We start from the raw sequence: 14,040 nt of genomic DNA, 5'->3' as shown, positions 1-14,040 counted from the left end.
GAGAGCAGGGAGTTGCTTAATGTGCATATTCAAACAAATGCCATGGGAGGATCTGCTGCAGATTCGGGGAATGTTTTTATTAATTCCCAGACCAAAGTGATAACATGAAAGTCCCTATATTCAGGCATCAGGCCTCCATTCATCGACAGGTGGCTTTATGTACCTTCCACATGGGGTCACTGTCTTTACTCTGTCAATATTAAGCATGCTTCATGTACATTTTTTAAAATTACTCACCCGAGGATATCTTTTTATTGATTTTAGAGAGAGAAGGGGGGAGAGAGAGAGGAAAAAAAACACGTCGATGTGGGAGAGAAACATCGGTCACCTCTTGTATGCACCCAGACCGGGCATCAAACCCGAAACCTAGGTTTGTGCCTTGACCAGGGATGTTTTGGTGTGCGGGACGCCACTCCAACCAACGTGCCCACTCGGCCAGGGCGGTTAATGTAGTTTTAAAAGATTTCCATTAGCAATTCTGAGCATCTCTGTAAACATACTATTGAGCTCAGGTGTGCTCCCGCCTGAATTTTTTATGTTTCTAACCTTTGTCAAAATGAAAGCTGTGATGGTGACTGAAGATCCGTGAACCAAGCGCGGGTCCTTCTCCGACGGGCTCTGTGTGATTGTGCAGCTCACACACTCCCTGCCTAGGGACCCTGGTGGACAAAACAACTCCGATTTTTAAATTCACTGAGGAGCACACTGAGTAGTTACTTCTAAGGCCTTGCTGCCTTGACCATGTGGAGGTGTCCACAGAAGGTGATGTGCTTGGAAAAGACACGGGTGTAACAGGATGACCGCAGGTGGTTCTCATTGCAGTTTAATAGGACAATCTCCAAATCCCACAGTGGAAAGTGTGGGGAACAGGAGGGAAAGGGGGTGGAGACTGCAAAACGCCACGACTGTGCAAAGAGGCCTGAGCTCGGTGGGGCATCCCTGAGCTGGCTGAGTGCAGGGGGACCCTGGGTGTGCCCCAGAGGGTGCTCAGGGAGACACTGGGCTTGGAAGGTGGAAGGCCGTCTGGATAAGAGTGTACAGACCTCAGCCAGTTGTTCCACCTCCCAGTATGGTGGGTGTGAGTCTTGTTGGGTGGATTGTGCTGTGTACACATCCCCACGCCCAAGCACAGCCCTCAGGGTCCCATCCCTGCTCCCTCTGGGCCTCCTGCCTGGCCTGCCAGGGGTGGAGCAGTGTCCCTGCCCAGGGAGCTCGGGGCAGGGTGAACTGTGTAACAGGCGGTGTTATACGTGCCCCAGCCCCCATCCTTGGCACCGCCTGGTCTGGGCAGGGAGAGCACGCGGGGAACAAGCTTTGGACAGGATCACAACAGGTGACGGGCAGCAGCTTCACTGCCAAAAAGGCAGGATCCAGAGGCCTGGGGCAGACCCAAGAGGGAGAGGGAGCTTAGCGGAGATGTCTGTGTGGAACAACTCACTCACCCTGGGAGTGCAGGGCTTGCTGGAAATGACAGCGAGGGAAACGGGTGCGGGTCTGTGTAACATGTGTCCCCGGCTATGTCCCCAGGCCATTTTCCAGGTCCCCAGAGGAAGGGAAGGAAGGGGGGGAAGGAGGGAGGAAAAGCGGGGTCGGGGGAGGGAAGAAAACGTCTGTCCGCACCTGCCCGCCCCCCGCCCCCCCCCCCAGCCCTGTCTCGGCCCCTTCCCCCTGCTCGGGAAAGGGAAACGGAGCTCGCGCGTGCCGAGTGCGAGCGCAGCGCGGCCTGGAGGGTCGAGGAAGAAGCCCCTCCTCCCTGAGGCAGCTCCGGACCCGGGGGGGGGCATTGTGTGTGTGCCCTAGGCCCTCCTTCCGAGGCAGCGCCTCACGCCCCGGCCCGGGGTGTCCTCCTGGCGGTGCCCTGGGCGCTGGGGCAGGAAGGAGCGAGTGCGGAAGGCGGGCGCCTGCGTGGGAGACCGGCCCCGACCCGAGCGCGGTGGGGCCGGGTCCCCGTCGCCCTCCTCTCGGCCCCTTGGACCTGTGGGCGGCCCTGCCCCGCCCCCCGTCACTCACTTTCCTCCCGGCCAATGGCGCGGCCGCCTGTCACCGTCGCCCCACCCCCCGAGGCAGGCCGGGAGGAGGTCCGCGGGGAGCGCGGGGCCGGAGTTGAATGATTGAACTTTCGGGCGGAGTTGCAGCGGCCGCGAGGTCCCCGGCAGTGCGGCCCCGGCTCGGAGCTGGGAGCCTCGGCCAGCGCCCGGCGCCCGCGCCCCGACCCGCAGCCATGGTGCCCGGGGCGCCCGGCGCGGCCCTGACCCTCTGCCTCTGGCTGGCGGCCTCCGGGGGCTGCCTGGCGGCCGGCGCGGCGGCGCGGCGGCTGGACGAGTCGCTGTCGGCCGGGAGCGTCCAGCGCGCCCGCTGCGCCTCCAGGTGCCTCAGCCTGCAGATCACGCGCATCTCCGCCTTCTTCCAGCACTTCCAGGTACGGGGACCGCGCGCCCGGCCTCCCCGAGCGGCGCGCGCCGGGGCGCGCCTCCAGCCTCGGCGCCCAAACTTCTCGCCCAGCGCGGCCGGCGGTCCGCTGCCCCTCGGCCGGACTTGGCAGTCCGTGCGCTCGTAACCTCCTTTCCAGCCTCCTCCGCGCTCCCGAAAGGAAAACGAAGGCAGCGGCCGTCTCCCCAGCGCCTTCTCCCGGCGGCACACTAAGGGGGATACTTTTCGGGAGGGAGCGCAGTTGCGTGGATTCCAGGGGTGGGTGTGTGGCCTCGTTGCTTTCCCGGGAACCCCCGGCGCTCGGGGCCCTCCGAGGCGGGGAGGCGCGCGCCGTGCGCAGCCCCGCAGGTGCCCGCGGGCGCATACTTGGAGCTGTCACACTCCGCCGGCTCCGAGTTGGCGGCCACCCTCCGAGCCCCAGGCGGGGCACCCGGGCTAAGTGGGGTGTTCCAGGGGGCGTGTTGGCGGCTTGCGCGCCCCAGTTCAGAGCCCCACGGCTTCAAGGTCTTACCAATACATAGTGTGGAAAGAGGAGATGGAGGGTACGGGACCAGAGGGGTGGTGGTTGGGTGCTCCCAGAAGAGCCCTGGGGCCAATACCAGCCCACCCCTCATAGTTCGGGGAGGGCAGCTTGGGCGAGGGTGTGCGTGGGCCAGGGCGTGTGTGGGAGGCTTAGGGAAAAGCCCGCTTGGCGCCTGTGGAGGGGGTGCACAGTGGCGGGGATCCCCGCGGGACCTGAGTAGGGACCTGGGTGCGGGGCGCGGGGCCCACTCCTGGCCTAGGCAGAGGCGCCTCGAGCAGCTGCGTTCCCCGGGGATCCCAGCGCGCACTCTGAGGTCCTTCTAGCCGACGCCTGATTTCTCTCCTCTGCCAGGTTCTCTCCCTGCGCTTCTCGCCTCCGCCCTCAGTGTTCACCTGTTGTAAGGTCCCAGCTTCTCACCGCAGGGACCACTGCGGAGGCCAGAAGGAAACGGGGTTTGGTGGGAGGGCCTCCTTGGGGGTTTCTAAGATGAGCCCTCTCTGTGCCCTTAAGAAATAAGCTGGACAGGGGAGAGGGACCTCCCCAGGGACCTGGGAATTAAGCATCAGAGGAGGCCCTTGTAGTGATCGTGGAGTTTGGGATGAATCTCCGGGGGGATGCTGCACATCCCGGGATTTTATGAGATTGAAGCTGCGAAGTTTGCGTGAGTGTGCGGTTCTGGTTCTGTTTCCTCTCAAAGTGTAGCGGTTTGAGGGACCTTGGCAGCTCCCGGGCCCTCCTGGGTGTTGGGGAAGGGAGAACCCAGGGCTCCTCTCCGCCTGACATTCCGCCGCCGCCCTGGAGGGGGCCCCTCCGCAGCCACCTGGCTCCAGCGCCCGCCTGCCCTCTGCCCCCCAGTCTCCCTCCTGAGAAGAGGCTACAATGTTGTTTCAACAACAGAAAGCGCAACAAAACAGCACAGCGGGTTCCCGGGGAGAAAGAGTATCTTTTTCTTTCTCGCTGTTTCTTTTTCTGGATCTGTCAGTTGGTGTAATTTATTTGTTTTACGGTTTGGGCGGCTAAAGGAGCAGTTTAAACCCAGCCAGCTCCCGTGAAAGGCTTTCCTTGTGGGCTGTTGGCACCGATTTCCCCTCGGAAGAAAAACTGCTGACAGAACACACATCGCCAGAGAATCCTGATTACATTTTAATTAGCTGGGGCGCAGTAAGCTGCAAATTACCCAGTTAGGACTTCATAACCTCCTTTCTCCAATCATCGGCAGAGCCACTGGGGAGGTTTAACCCTCACCTGTGAGGCCCATCTGCTTTATCTACATTGCAGGGATTAAGGCTCTGAGATTTGAAAAGGCAGCAGCACACTCTTCTTACAAATCCTTTCGCTTTCCTGTCCCCACCCCCCCTTTTAAATAATCATGAGGACGTGGAGGAATCTGGCTGCAGCAGACTCGTCCCACTGCACTGGCGTTTTTTCCTGGGCTACAGGATGCTTTTGGAAGATCCCCTTCTACCAGGGCCACCCACCCCACCCACTTGTGCAAAGAAGTCCCGTCAGAGGCTGTTCCTGGAGCAGCTGACCGGTGTAGACTCCCCTGGCACAGTTCTGGGCGTCTCTTTAAGGAGAAGGGTGTGTGTGCTCAGGTGTGAAAGCTGCGGGCCACGGCTAGTGAGAACCCAGCCTGTGCACTTGGTATAGACAGAGAGTCAGCCCCAGGGCCAGCGGCCTGGAGTAGCAGCCTGCACGGGAGGCGGGACTGGCTCTACCCCCTTGGGTGCAGTTTGCAAGGCCTGCCTCAGTGTCCAGGGCCTGCCTCGCAGCCCTGCCGCAGCTAGAGGCCCGTAGGTAGGTGGGCGCACCTGGTGCCTTCACATCTCTAAGGCTGGGTTGGCTGCACCTGTCAACCAGGTGGCTGTCAACCAGGCCCACAAGCTCAAGGGAGTCAGTACTGGTGCTCGCTGGTGGGAACCGTGACAGGAGAGTCCTGAGTTATTTGGTCCAGCCCAGCCCCTGGACCTGGAGGAGCTCAGAATTTCACACCCAGAGGGAGCCGGCCTCTGAGTGGCACCATTTCACTGCGGCCCGCTGCCCCGCATGTGTGACGAGAAACGTACACATTAGCACCTTATGGTTATTGGCATCCAGCCCCGTGACGCCGAGTCCAGGCGTTGGGCTGGCAGCCACATCAAGGTCTCACACATCGTGTGTGCCTGTGGTTAAAATCCTGCTCACAGGGAGGTGGGACTGGCACCCCTGCATTGGGAATTGGGGTGAGGGCTGCGCTGTGGGCTCGGAGCGGGGACATGGCTTTGGAGCCAGGCAGGTCTGCTCTGCACCAGACTCTGCTGCTTCCCAGATGGGGGCCTGGGCAGCCCGGACCCTCCAGGCTCTCCTGGGTCCAGTGAGAGGCCAGCAGCTGCCGGGACTCACAGTGGGGACATGGGTGTGGTGGTAGTAAAGGCGCTGACAGGGTTCTGCAGGGCCAGCCTCTGTTCTGGGGGTCACGAATCCCCTCTCATTCTCCAACAACTGTGCGAGGAAGGTCTCTGTGTTCCCCTGTCACTGATACAGAAAGGAGATGCTGAGAAGGCAGGCTGGCCATCAGCTAACAGGCAGTGCAGCAGGTTCCCAGCGAGGGCAGCTTCCGCTATCGGGGTGTTTGCTTTGATTTTTAGGATTTTATTGCTCAGTTGGTTAATTGACTGGCTGCTTGATTTGGGGGACCTGAAGCAAAATGAAAATGTCTGGTGCATTCCTCAAAGAGCCAGAAAAAAGTGCTAAAGGAACTGAAACATGCAGAAAGCCCCATCTCTTTTTAAGAGACTCTCGTTTCTCTAGAGAGTGGCTCCCTGCCTTGTGCTGGCTGGGACAGTCACATGGTGAAGCCCATGCAGGGGTGGCAGCAATGGCCCGAGCCTGGGAGCCTGTGGAGAGGGCCACTCCACTCAGATTAGCCCACCTGCAGATTGTCCTTTGAGACTCAAGAGCCTGGGGCTGGAGGGAAGGTAGCAAAGGAGGGAGACTGTGTCGGGTTCTCTGCCAGGATGGGGCCTGCAGCGGGTGGGATCTTGTGGGAAGATAAGCGGCTGGTTGCTGGCAGCCTCAGTTGGCCCTGGGGTCCTAGAATTTTATTAGTGTTAAGAGATTCTTGCTTCCTGGGGCATTAGTCACCCTATAAGGTCCTGCTGACGGGCTCCCTAGGTAGCTGCTCAGAGATCAGAGGCTGCTCCTGAGCAGTAATTGGAATCTGTTTGTTTTGGCAGAAGAGAGCTAAGCTGGTGATTAGCTCCTTCCACTTAGAGGAGCAGCCGGTCCTCCAGGAAAAAGTAAACAAACAATTAAGACTTCAGAAACCTTAGCAGCCACAACCAGCCCGGGGCTCCCAGGTTGGGAGGAGAGGGTTGTGGTGCAGGGATGCAGCCGGGGTGTGGCATTGAGTGTGCAGTTACCTGCCAGGGCGGGGCGGCCAGGTGTTGGGGAGCCACCTGGAAAAAGGCCATCTTCAGGCTGGGACTTTACAGCCCCTGGGTCCCTGAGTCCCTGGCCGGGCGGGGTCACTGCGCCTCAGCCTGTGTGTGTAAGAATTCCTGAATTTGACCCAAACTAAACACCCGGTGGCTCATGGCCAATTTCCGTGTTGTTAATACAGTGTTTCTCCGTGAACATGACTTAAAAGTCAGTTTTACTGTGACTGGTGTGGAACATTTTAAATGGATTAGAAAACACGTGCTGAGTTGTTGATTTCTTTCTTAGCCCCATATCATTAGAGGAGAAATACTGTATGTATATTTATATTTATATATTTTACATTGTAGATGTTTACATAGGGTGGCCCCAAAAATGTGCCCACACACTGAATAATTATAGAGGCAGTGCTTATTAACAAACAGTTCATTTTCAAAATGGAGCTATCAGCTGTTAAAGTGTGTAGACTTTTTTGGGGGACACCTGTGTATGAACATATATACACATTGACGTGTGTGTTTGGAGGCCTAAATTTAAAAGTTGATGTTGGTGCGAGTGCTCACACTTCAGAACACTGAATCATAAGTGAGGAGGGGATTCGTATTTCTTTGACGGGCTCACTCCACTTCGCCGCGTAACCCCCCGTGTGCGTTTCCGTGGGCGACTGTGGGCTGCAGGTTTGGGTGGAGAAACTACGAGCGTGTTAATGGGCGCCGCGGGAATTAACTCGGGAGCGGCGACGTTTCCGTGTGTACCTTGGCTTCGCTTCCCCGAAATCTGACTCTCACACGGTTTTGGGGGCGGGGGGCTTGGGACAGCAATCAGCGGAGCACGTCGCTGTTATCAAATGACTTTTTATAGATGAAAATGGGGGGGGAGTGGCACATGCCCCCCCGCCCTGCCTCGTGCAGTGACTGCCTGGCTCAGACTGTGGTGCTGAGGCCACAGCCCTTCAGGATTCTCCGAGTTCCTGGCTCCTGTCCTTGACCCGTAGTTTGAAAGCGTGATCTCTGCCACCATATGGCACTTGTTAAGAATGCCCTGGTTTTCTTCTTGACATCAGCCAGAGATGCCCATGTGTCTCCCGAGCCCAGCTCAGCCTGCGGCCGCCCGCCTCGCCACCATGGACCAGTCACGCTAACATTGTGCCAGTTCTGTTCCTCCGCACTGTCGTCTTAGGAAAACTGCAATTTCTTTCCGACTCTCTGAAATACTGAACATTGGTCCTGGCCACCAGTTCCTCCCCAGTGGATGCTTTTGGTGACCCTGTGTCCTCACCCGCCAGCCCCTGCTCCCTGTCAGTGGCTAATGGCTTACAGCTGCTCCCCCTGGAGGCGGATGAACCTTGGCCCTGGTGCCATCCTGCAGCCGAGCAAAGCATCTCTGCGATGAGGGCAGGTCAGGGGCAAGGGCTCCCTGCTGAGGAGGCGGATAGGCTGGCCCCCGCTGGGTCACCTCTGTGGGGCCATTGATGCCCCGGACCGCTGCTGGGGACCAGGCTCAGGCAGGTCTGCAGCTGAGGCCACAGCCCTGCCCAGCTCCCCTCTCCTCCCCCCCCCCCCCCCGAGCGAGTGTCACCCAATACATCACATACCCCGATGCCCTCTGCTGCTAGGAACCCATCCCAGCCGCCTCCTTCAGGGACACCTGCTCGATTCACACTTGTGTTTCAGATCAGACAGCTCGCTCTGTAGAGATGACTATTCCAAGCACATACTGGGAATAGGTGGGAGGAAAAGTGGACCCAGCTTCCACACCCCTCAGCTCAGACATTTCTCACCTACCCTTAAAAAAAGGCTTTGAGAGTGTTTACAAACTTTAAAAACTCCTAAGTGGACAAACAGAATGTTTTCTCTCATTTGTTGCTGTTTCTGCTCTCTACCTCCAAGCTGTGAATGGAATTTAGTTGCTACCTCCTGATGATTTCAGTAAAAAGATTTCAAACCTTGAGTCCGGTACATCAGCCTGTCATGCTCCGTCAGTGTCTGGAACTCAGTGAGCCCTGAGAAGTGGACACTCTTAGAGCAGGTTTGAGATGGTCGTAGGGAGGTGGCCGTAGATGGGGTGAGGGGACACCTGGCAGCCCTAGGAAGATGGCAAGGAAGTACCAGAGGGCTCAGGTAGTCCCTAACTTTGTATCTGCTCCTCAGGCAGTCGGAGCGCCATATGCCCCTGGAACTAGAGCCCCCCCCCCCCGTATCCTAAAATCATCTCACACTCGGTGGTTTCCCTGACGATGAAGGAGGTCCCATAAAACAGCATCCTTCTTAGCCAGTGAGTAAGACCGGGATGCCGGAGCCCTGTCTGCAGCTCATTTCCACGTAAATCACACACTGTGGACCGGGACCTCAGAAGCTGGGCGTGTCAAGCGTGGACCCACCGACCGGAGTAAAGGCAGAGTCTCCTACCAGTTCGCTGAGCCTGTAGGTGACTCCCCGTGGCTCCTGTTAGACACGATCCAGTAGCAGCCCCTCTGCCAGCACCAGGCTTGGGGACTCCCTGGTGGGAGCTGTCGCAGGGCTCAAGTCCCTTGTCCTGCAGGACAGGTTACTATGCAACCAGGTAGTCACATGTGCGGCTGTGTGGGCGGTTACCTTCTAGTTCCAGCTGATGGGGCTCACCTCGGGCTACATTCCCAGGAGCTCTGACGCTTTCTACGTGGAGCCCAGAGGAGCACATGCAGGTGACAAAGTGAGGCCGCCGCCTCAGCTGCCCCCGATGCTCCTCCTGCAGGGGCCCCGCCGTCTGAGTTAGTGGGGGTGGGCGACAGTGGGACCCTCCCTGAGCTCCTGAGGCGCAGCATTCAGCCCCTCGCGTCCTAAGGTCTTCTTGCCGATGGAAACGGCCTACTGACCTTCACAGCGACTCGGCGAGGTCAGGAGTTCCACTTTCCTTGAACCGATCGAGAACCGAAGGTCTGGAATGGAGGTAACGGAGGCGTCCTGGCGGAACCTCCAGCCCTAATTGTCCCAGTCCCACACTTTTAGGCCAGGCGGCCTTCCCTCTGGGATGCCGACAGGGAGAGCACAGAGTGCAGGTGCGGACTGAGGGGTAATGATCGCAGCCTGCTCTCAGGGCGGGGAGACACAGATGCTTGAGCAAGAGATTGCGGAGAGTTGTGAAGATAGAAGCTGTTAGAGCCGCGAGTCATCTTTTCACGCTTTGTATGTAATCAGTTCACATGTCCTCATATGTTTTCCGTGGACGTTTTGGAGACGGGTGGAGGTGGGGGAGGGGGAGAGAAACGGAGACAGAAACAGACAGAGACAGAGAGAGGGAGACATCTCTGTGAGAGAGACATCAACTGGATGCCCCCGACTCCCCCGACTGGGGCTGGGGATCTGACCCGCCAGCAGGTGCGCGCCCTGGGCCCGAATCCAACCCGAGACCCGTGCGGGCCGACGCTCTGACCACCGAGCACCCCACCAGGGCCCGTTATCATAAGGTCTTTTAAAAATTTTATCTTTTCCCTTTTAAAATTTATCTTTATTGTTGAAAGTATTACAGATGCCCCCCTTTTCCCCACTGACCCCCCCCCTCGCACCAGCACCCCCCTCATAAGTTCTTTATGAACACTTTTTTTCTTTTTCGCCTTATGAATCGATTTTGTTCGGGTCGCCGACGTTTCCCCGTGTCTAACAGCAGGGGCGAGTTCTGTTTTCCTGTGACCCTCGCAGGAACGTCCGGGAACGTCCTGGATGTCAGGGAGGATGAGTTTGTCGTCTGGGGATAAAAGCACTTCAACCGTGACCTTCATCCTTGGCCCCCGTGGCCGCTAACAGTGGTGCGCACGCCTGCGCCCTGCGTGCACCCTGCCCTTTCCGTCGGGGTTGGGAGTGTTCGTGTGTTTCCAGGTCACGATCCTTTCCAGCGTCCTGTGCGACATAAACGCGGGGCAGGGAGGAGTCCTGGGAAGAGGAGAGCTGAGGGAATTCTCAGGGCTGCGCGTGAAAGGAAAATGGTGTTGAATTGGGATCTTTAATCCGTAAAGCACTAGAGTCTATCCTCAGGGGCATCGGAGAAGCAATAGCCCAGCAAGAGCGGGAAAGGAAATCAAACTAAAACTCTTAATTCAAATTCTCTTTACCTTTTGTTTTCAATGGCAGCTTTTGCCATTTCATAAGCTTTTTTGCTCTTTGAGTTATTAATATCCTGCCAACTCGAGAAAATAACACTCCGTTAGAGCGACTGAAACACGCATAATTTATGTTTCATCTCACCTTTTTTTCTTTGAAATCGGAGGTGGTCACATTGTCACCACTGAAAAAGTGATACAGTGGGTGGTGGTCAGAAACTTTACATCAGGGACCGTGCCTTTTCCGAACCGGGGTGCCCGGGATCGAGGACAGTGGGGGCCAGGCAGGGGCTGGAGGCAGCGGGGGGAACTCTCTGTAAAGCTCATGATCTTCTAACACATTTGCTGCACATCTGAGGCTAATACAGAAGAATATTGACTGTAAACAATAATTGAAAAATTAAAAAAAAATACAAGTTTCTCCTCCTGGTCGTACCCAGTGACCGCTGATACCATTTTAAATTTCAGGGCTAATTTCCAAAGGAGTGACAACTTAGTAAGTCCAGAAATGAAAATACAGAACAGAGAGGGCGTTTAATCAGATGAGAAATGTTAATTTTGCACAGTAATTCATCAACGTCCCAAAGTGTCATTAGTCATCCCAGTTCCCCGGGACAAGAGAAATGTGGGGATTAATTTCCTTATGCAACTTAGACATGTTGCTCCAAGTTTTTTTTCTTCCAGTTTACACCCCCCCTTTTTTCTATTCCACTATCATATTCTAACGCGTTCATACTTTGTGTTTGGAACACACCCCACTATCTTGGCGTCTCTCCCGCTCTCCACCGCAAATGTTGCGCATATCTAAAGAGAAACAAGGCAGGCTGCGGGCTTAGTTGGATGGTAATGGACAACTTTTCTAAAGGAAAGGCTGAGAGTTGAGAAATCAAGCATCATTCAGATCAAGGTGGTGTCACCTCTCTGTGTGTCCCCACGGGGTTGACATGAACGGTTCTTCTGATGTAAGTCTATCAAGTCCTGTTTAGTTCAGTAACAACAGGTAACTGAGAGGGACACGGCCCCTCCTAGACTTAGGTACACGTCTCAGTTCCCTCCTGTCTTTATTTTTTAAAATATATCTTTATTGATTTCAGAGAGAGGAAAGGAGAGGGAGAGAGGGAGATAGAAACATCAATGATGAGAGAGTCATTGATCGGCTGCAGCCCACAACCCGGGCATGTGCCCTGACCGGGAATCGAACCCCGATCGCCTAGGATCCTAGGTCGATGCTCAACCGCTGAGCCACACCCGGCCGGGCTCCCTCCTTTCTTTAAAAAACCTATGACAGGGGAAGTCACAGTGCACTTTTCATACTATTGGTCATGCTTTGTGGCCTGGAGAGAAAATTAAGCAAGACTCGCAATCCTGAAATAGCGGGAGAGATGTTGAAGAGGGTCTGCACCTTAGGGAGACGTGCTCCCCCCGCCCCCTGGACAGGGCTCCAAGTGCTGTTGTAATAATCAGATGTGCGAGGGAGCCCTGCGTCTCAGGGCCATGAGCTTCCTCCCGACCGATGAGCGGAGCAATAGCAATAAGGTGATAGCTGTCATCACTGTCATCATCACCGCCATGTCCACATTTGGAAATGTGCAGATGTTTCCGGAGAAATCTCTGCAAACAGCTTCTGTTGAGCTCCCCAGGTGGCCGCGCCTCCCTTCGTGGCAAGGTGCTGATTTTGCCCTGCTTACCGATGTCTGGCCTGTCTCGCCGGATGGTCGGATCCCCCAGTGACCAGGGCTCTGTGCACTGCAGCTGAGGGACTTGCTCTGAAACAAGGAGCAGGGGGCCACCCGGCCGTGTGGACAGCACATGGTGTCCAGGCATCTGGGCGACCGGTTCCTGGTCGCGAGCCCTGCCCTACGGACGATTCGCACAGACACAGAACGACAGACTGCGTCCGAGCGTGAACTTGGGGCTTGCCTTCTGGAGGTGAAGTGACGCCTGTGACAGACAGCAAGGCCAAATTCACGCGGACGGTACTGGCTACCTTGAGAAACGTGCGCGGGAAGGAGGAGGCGGTTGCCTTGGCAATGCCATGGTGACAGGGACTCTTCAGTCTCTCCAGCGGCCAGGGAGAGCTGACTTCCCACCACTGAAAACCATCATTGTCTGAAGGTGGTCGTTTCCCGCTTTCTCTTCTGCACGTTGGGCTCTTACAACCCTTAAGAACTGGGCCTTTACCTCTACCCCAGGGTTTCTTGCTGCTTTAGACGTGGCACAGCCTCAGCAGATGTTCGGAGGACGGCCCCACACATCCACAGGGGGAAGGCGCTCTCTGTCCCCTTGTCTCACCCCTGCCTCCCCTCCCTCCCTCCCTCTTTTGACATTTGGCTGCCCCGTTTCGAGGGCACCGCAGCCAAACTCGCCGGCTGACTCTCCCCGAAACGGCCCACATCTGGGAACTGATTTTCCCTCGGGGCCACAGTCTAAACGAAGGAAGGGAACATCGTTTCGTTGTTGTTTCCACATTTTTGTATCCAGAATTAGGAGAGGATGTCCTCACAGCTGCAAGAGAATAAAAAAGAAAGCTGGACAGAATGTAGTCGCTGGTCAAGTGTCACTTTCCCGCAGAAGCGTGCAGTGAGAGGCGGGAGTGCCTTGGAGCAGACGCCTGCTTGTATTTCCTGTGCCTGTCGCTCAGGAGGCGTGGCCTCGGGCAGCACACAGCGCCCCCGAATGGGCACGCCCCGGAACAGCCGACGGCCCGGCGTTGGCACGGAATGCAGTTCCACCAACACTGCCTTCATCGTTATTCACAGCGCCTGTACACATTTTTGGGGGGACTCCCTATATTTAACGTATCTTGAGTGAGGCAAGATTTACATACTTCAGTACCATTTAAAAAACGTACCCTTTGAGGTTTCTTTAAACGTGCTTCATTCTGGAGGTAGAGAGTGAAATTCACCTGTCATCTGCTTTTGTCACTCAAAGACGTCTATTCCCATGTGACGCCTAGAAGTAGATGAAGTTGAATTTCTAATTGACATTTGAAATCCTGACTATTAGCCCGGTTGGCGTGGCTCAGTGGTTGAGCGTCAAGCAGGAGATGGTGGTTTTGATTCCTGGTCAGCGGGGCACATGGCTGGCTTGTGGGCTCAATCAATTAAAAAAAAAATAAAAATAAATATATAAAAGAAATCCTGGAGAGATTCTGTGTAGGGAGGGAAGTCCATCAGATTCTCAGTCATCTGTTCTGTCGTGAAACACACCTGACTCCCCGCGTGCTGGATGCTTATAATTCTGCAGGCGACACATTTTCCTTAGAATGGATTTTATTATTTTTTTGCACGGTCTTTTCCTGGGGTTGTTGCCCCTTTGCTGCCATAACCTTTGATTCATCACGCCTTCTGAGGCGACCCCTCGTTAGAACACGCTCTCTTCTGAAGTTCATATTAAAATAGCCGGGAATCGTGAATGGGCTGGACTAGCATCTGAGCTGGGGCGTGATGGACCCCCAGTCGCCCTCTTTCACTTTGATTAATTGTCCTGTGCTCTCTGACGAATCACACATAAATCAGCACAGTGAGAAAGTATGTGCCACCAGAAAACAATTTCCCCAAAATCCGGTGCCTCGTCAAGCCCATTAAAAGGGGAA

The 14,040-nt window shown here is 55.9% G+C and overlaps 1 protein-coding gene across 2 annotated transcripts in view; it reads left to right on the top strand.

Moving 5' to 3' along the window:
• Window positions 1-2,099: 2,099 nt before the first annotated feature.
• LOC308551946 (anosmin-1-like) overlaps window positions 2,100-14,040 on the top strand; it is a 97,427-nt gene continuing 85,486 nt past the window's right edge. Inside the window, exon 1 of one of the 2 annotated variants that reach the window (XM_081126857.1) lies at window positions 2,100-2,419. In XM_081126857.1, coding sequence (XP_080982983.1) covers window positions 2,108-2,419 — 312 coding nt within the window. In that variant the 5' untranslated portion in view covers window positions 2,100-2,107. The remainder of the gene's footprint in view (window positions 2,420-14,040) is intronic. The other variant, XM_081126858.1, reaches the window with a different exon arrangement.

The sequence above is a fragment of the Miniopterus schreibersii genome (assembly GCF_964146895.1).
Source record: "Miniopterus schreibersii genome assembly, chromosome: Y".
NCBI classification, from domain to species: Eukaryota; Metazoa; Chordata; class Mammalia; order Chiroptera; family Miniopteridae; genus Miniopterus; species Miniopterus schreibersii.
Note: the sequence above shows the minus strand (reverse complement) of the source record. Positions and strands in the feature narration are given on the sequence as shown.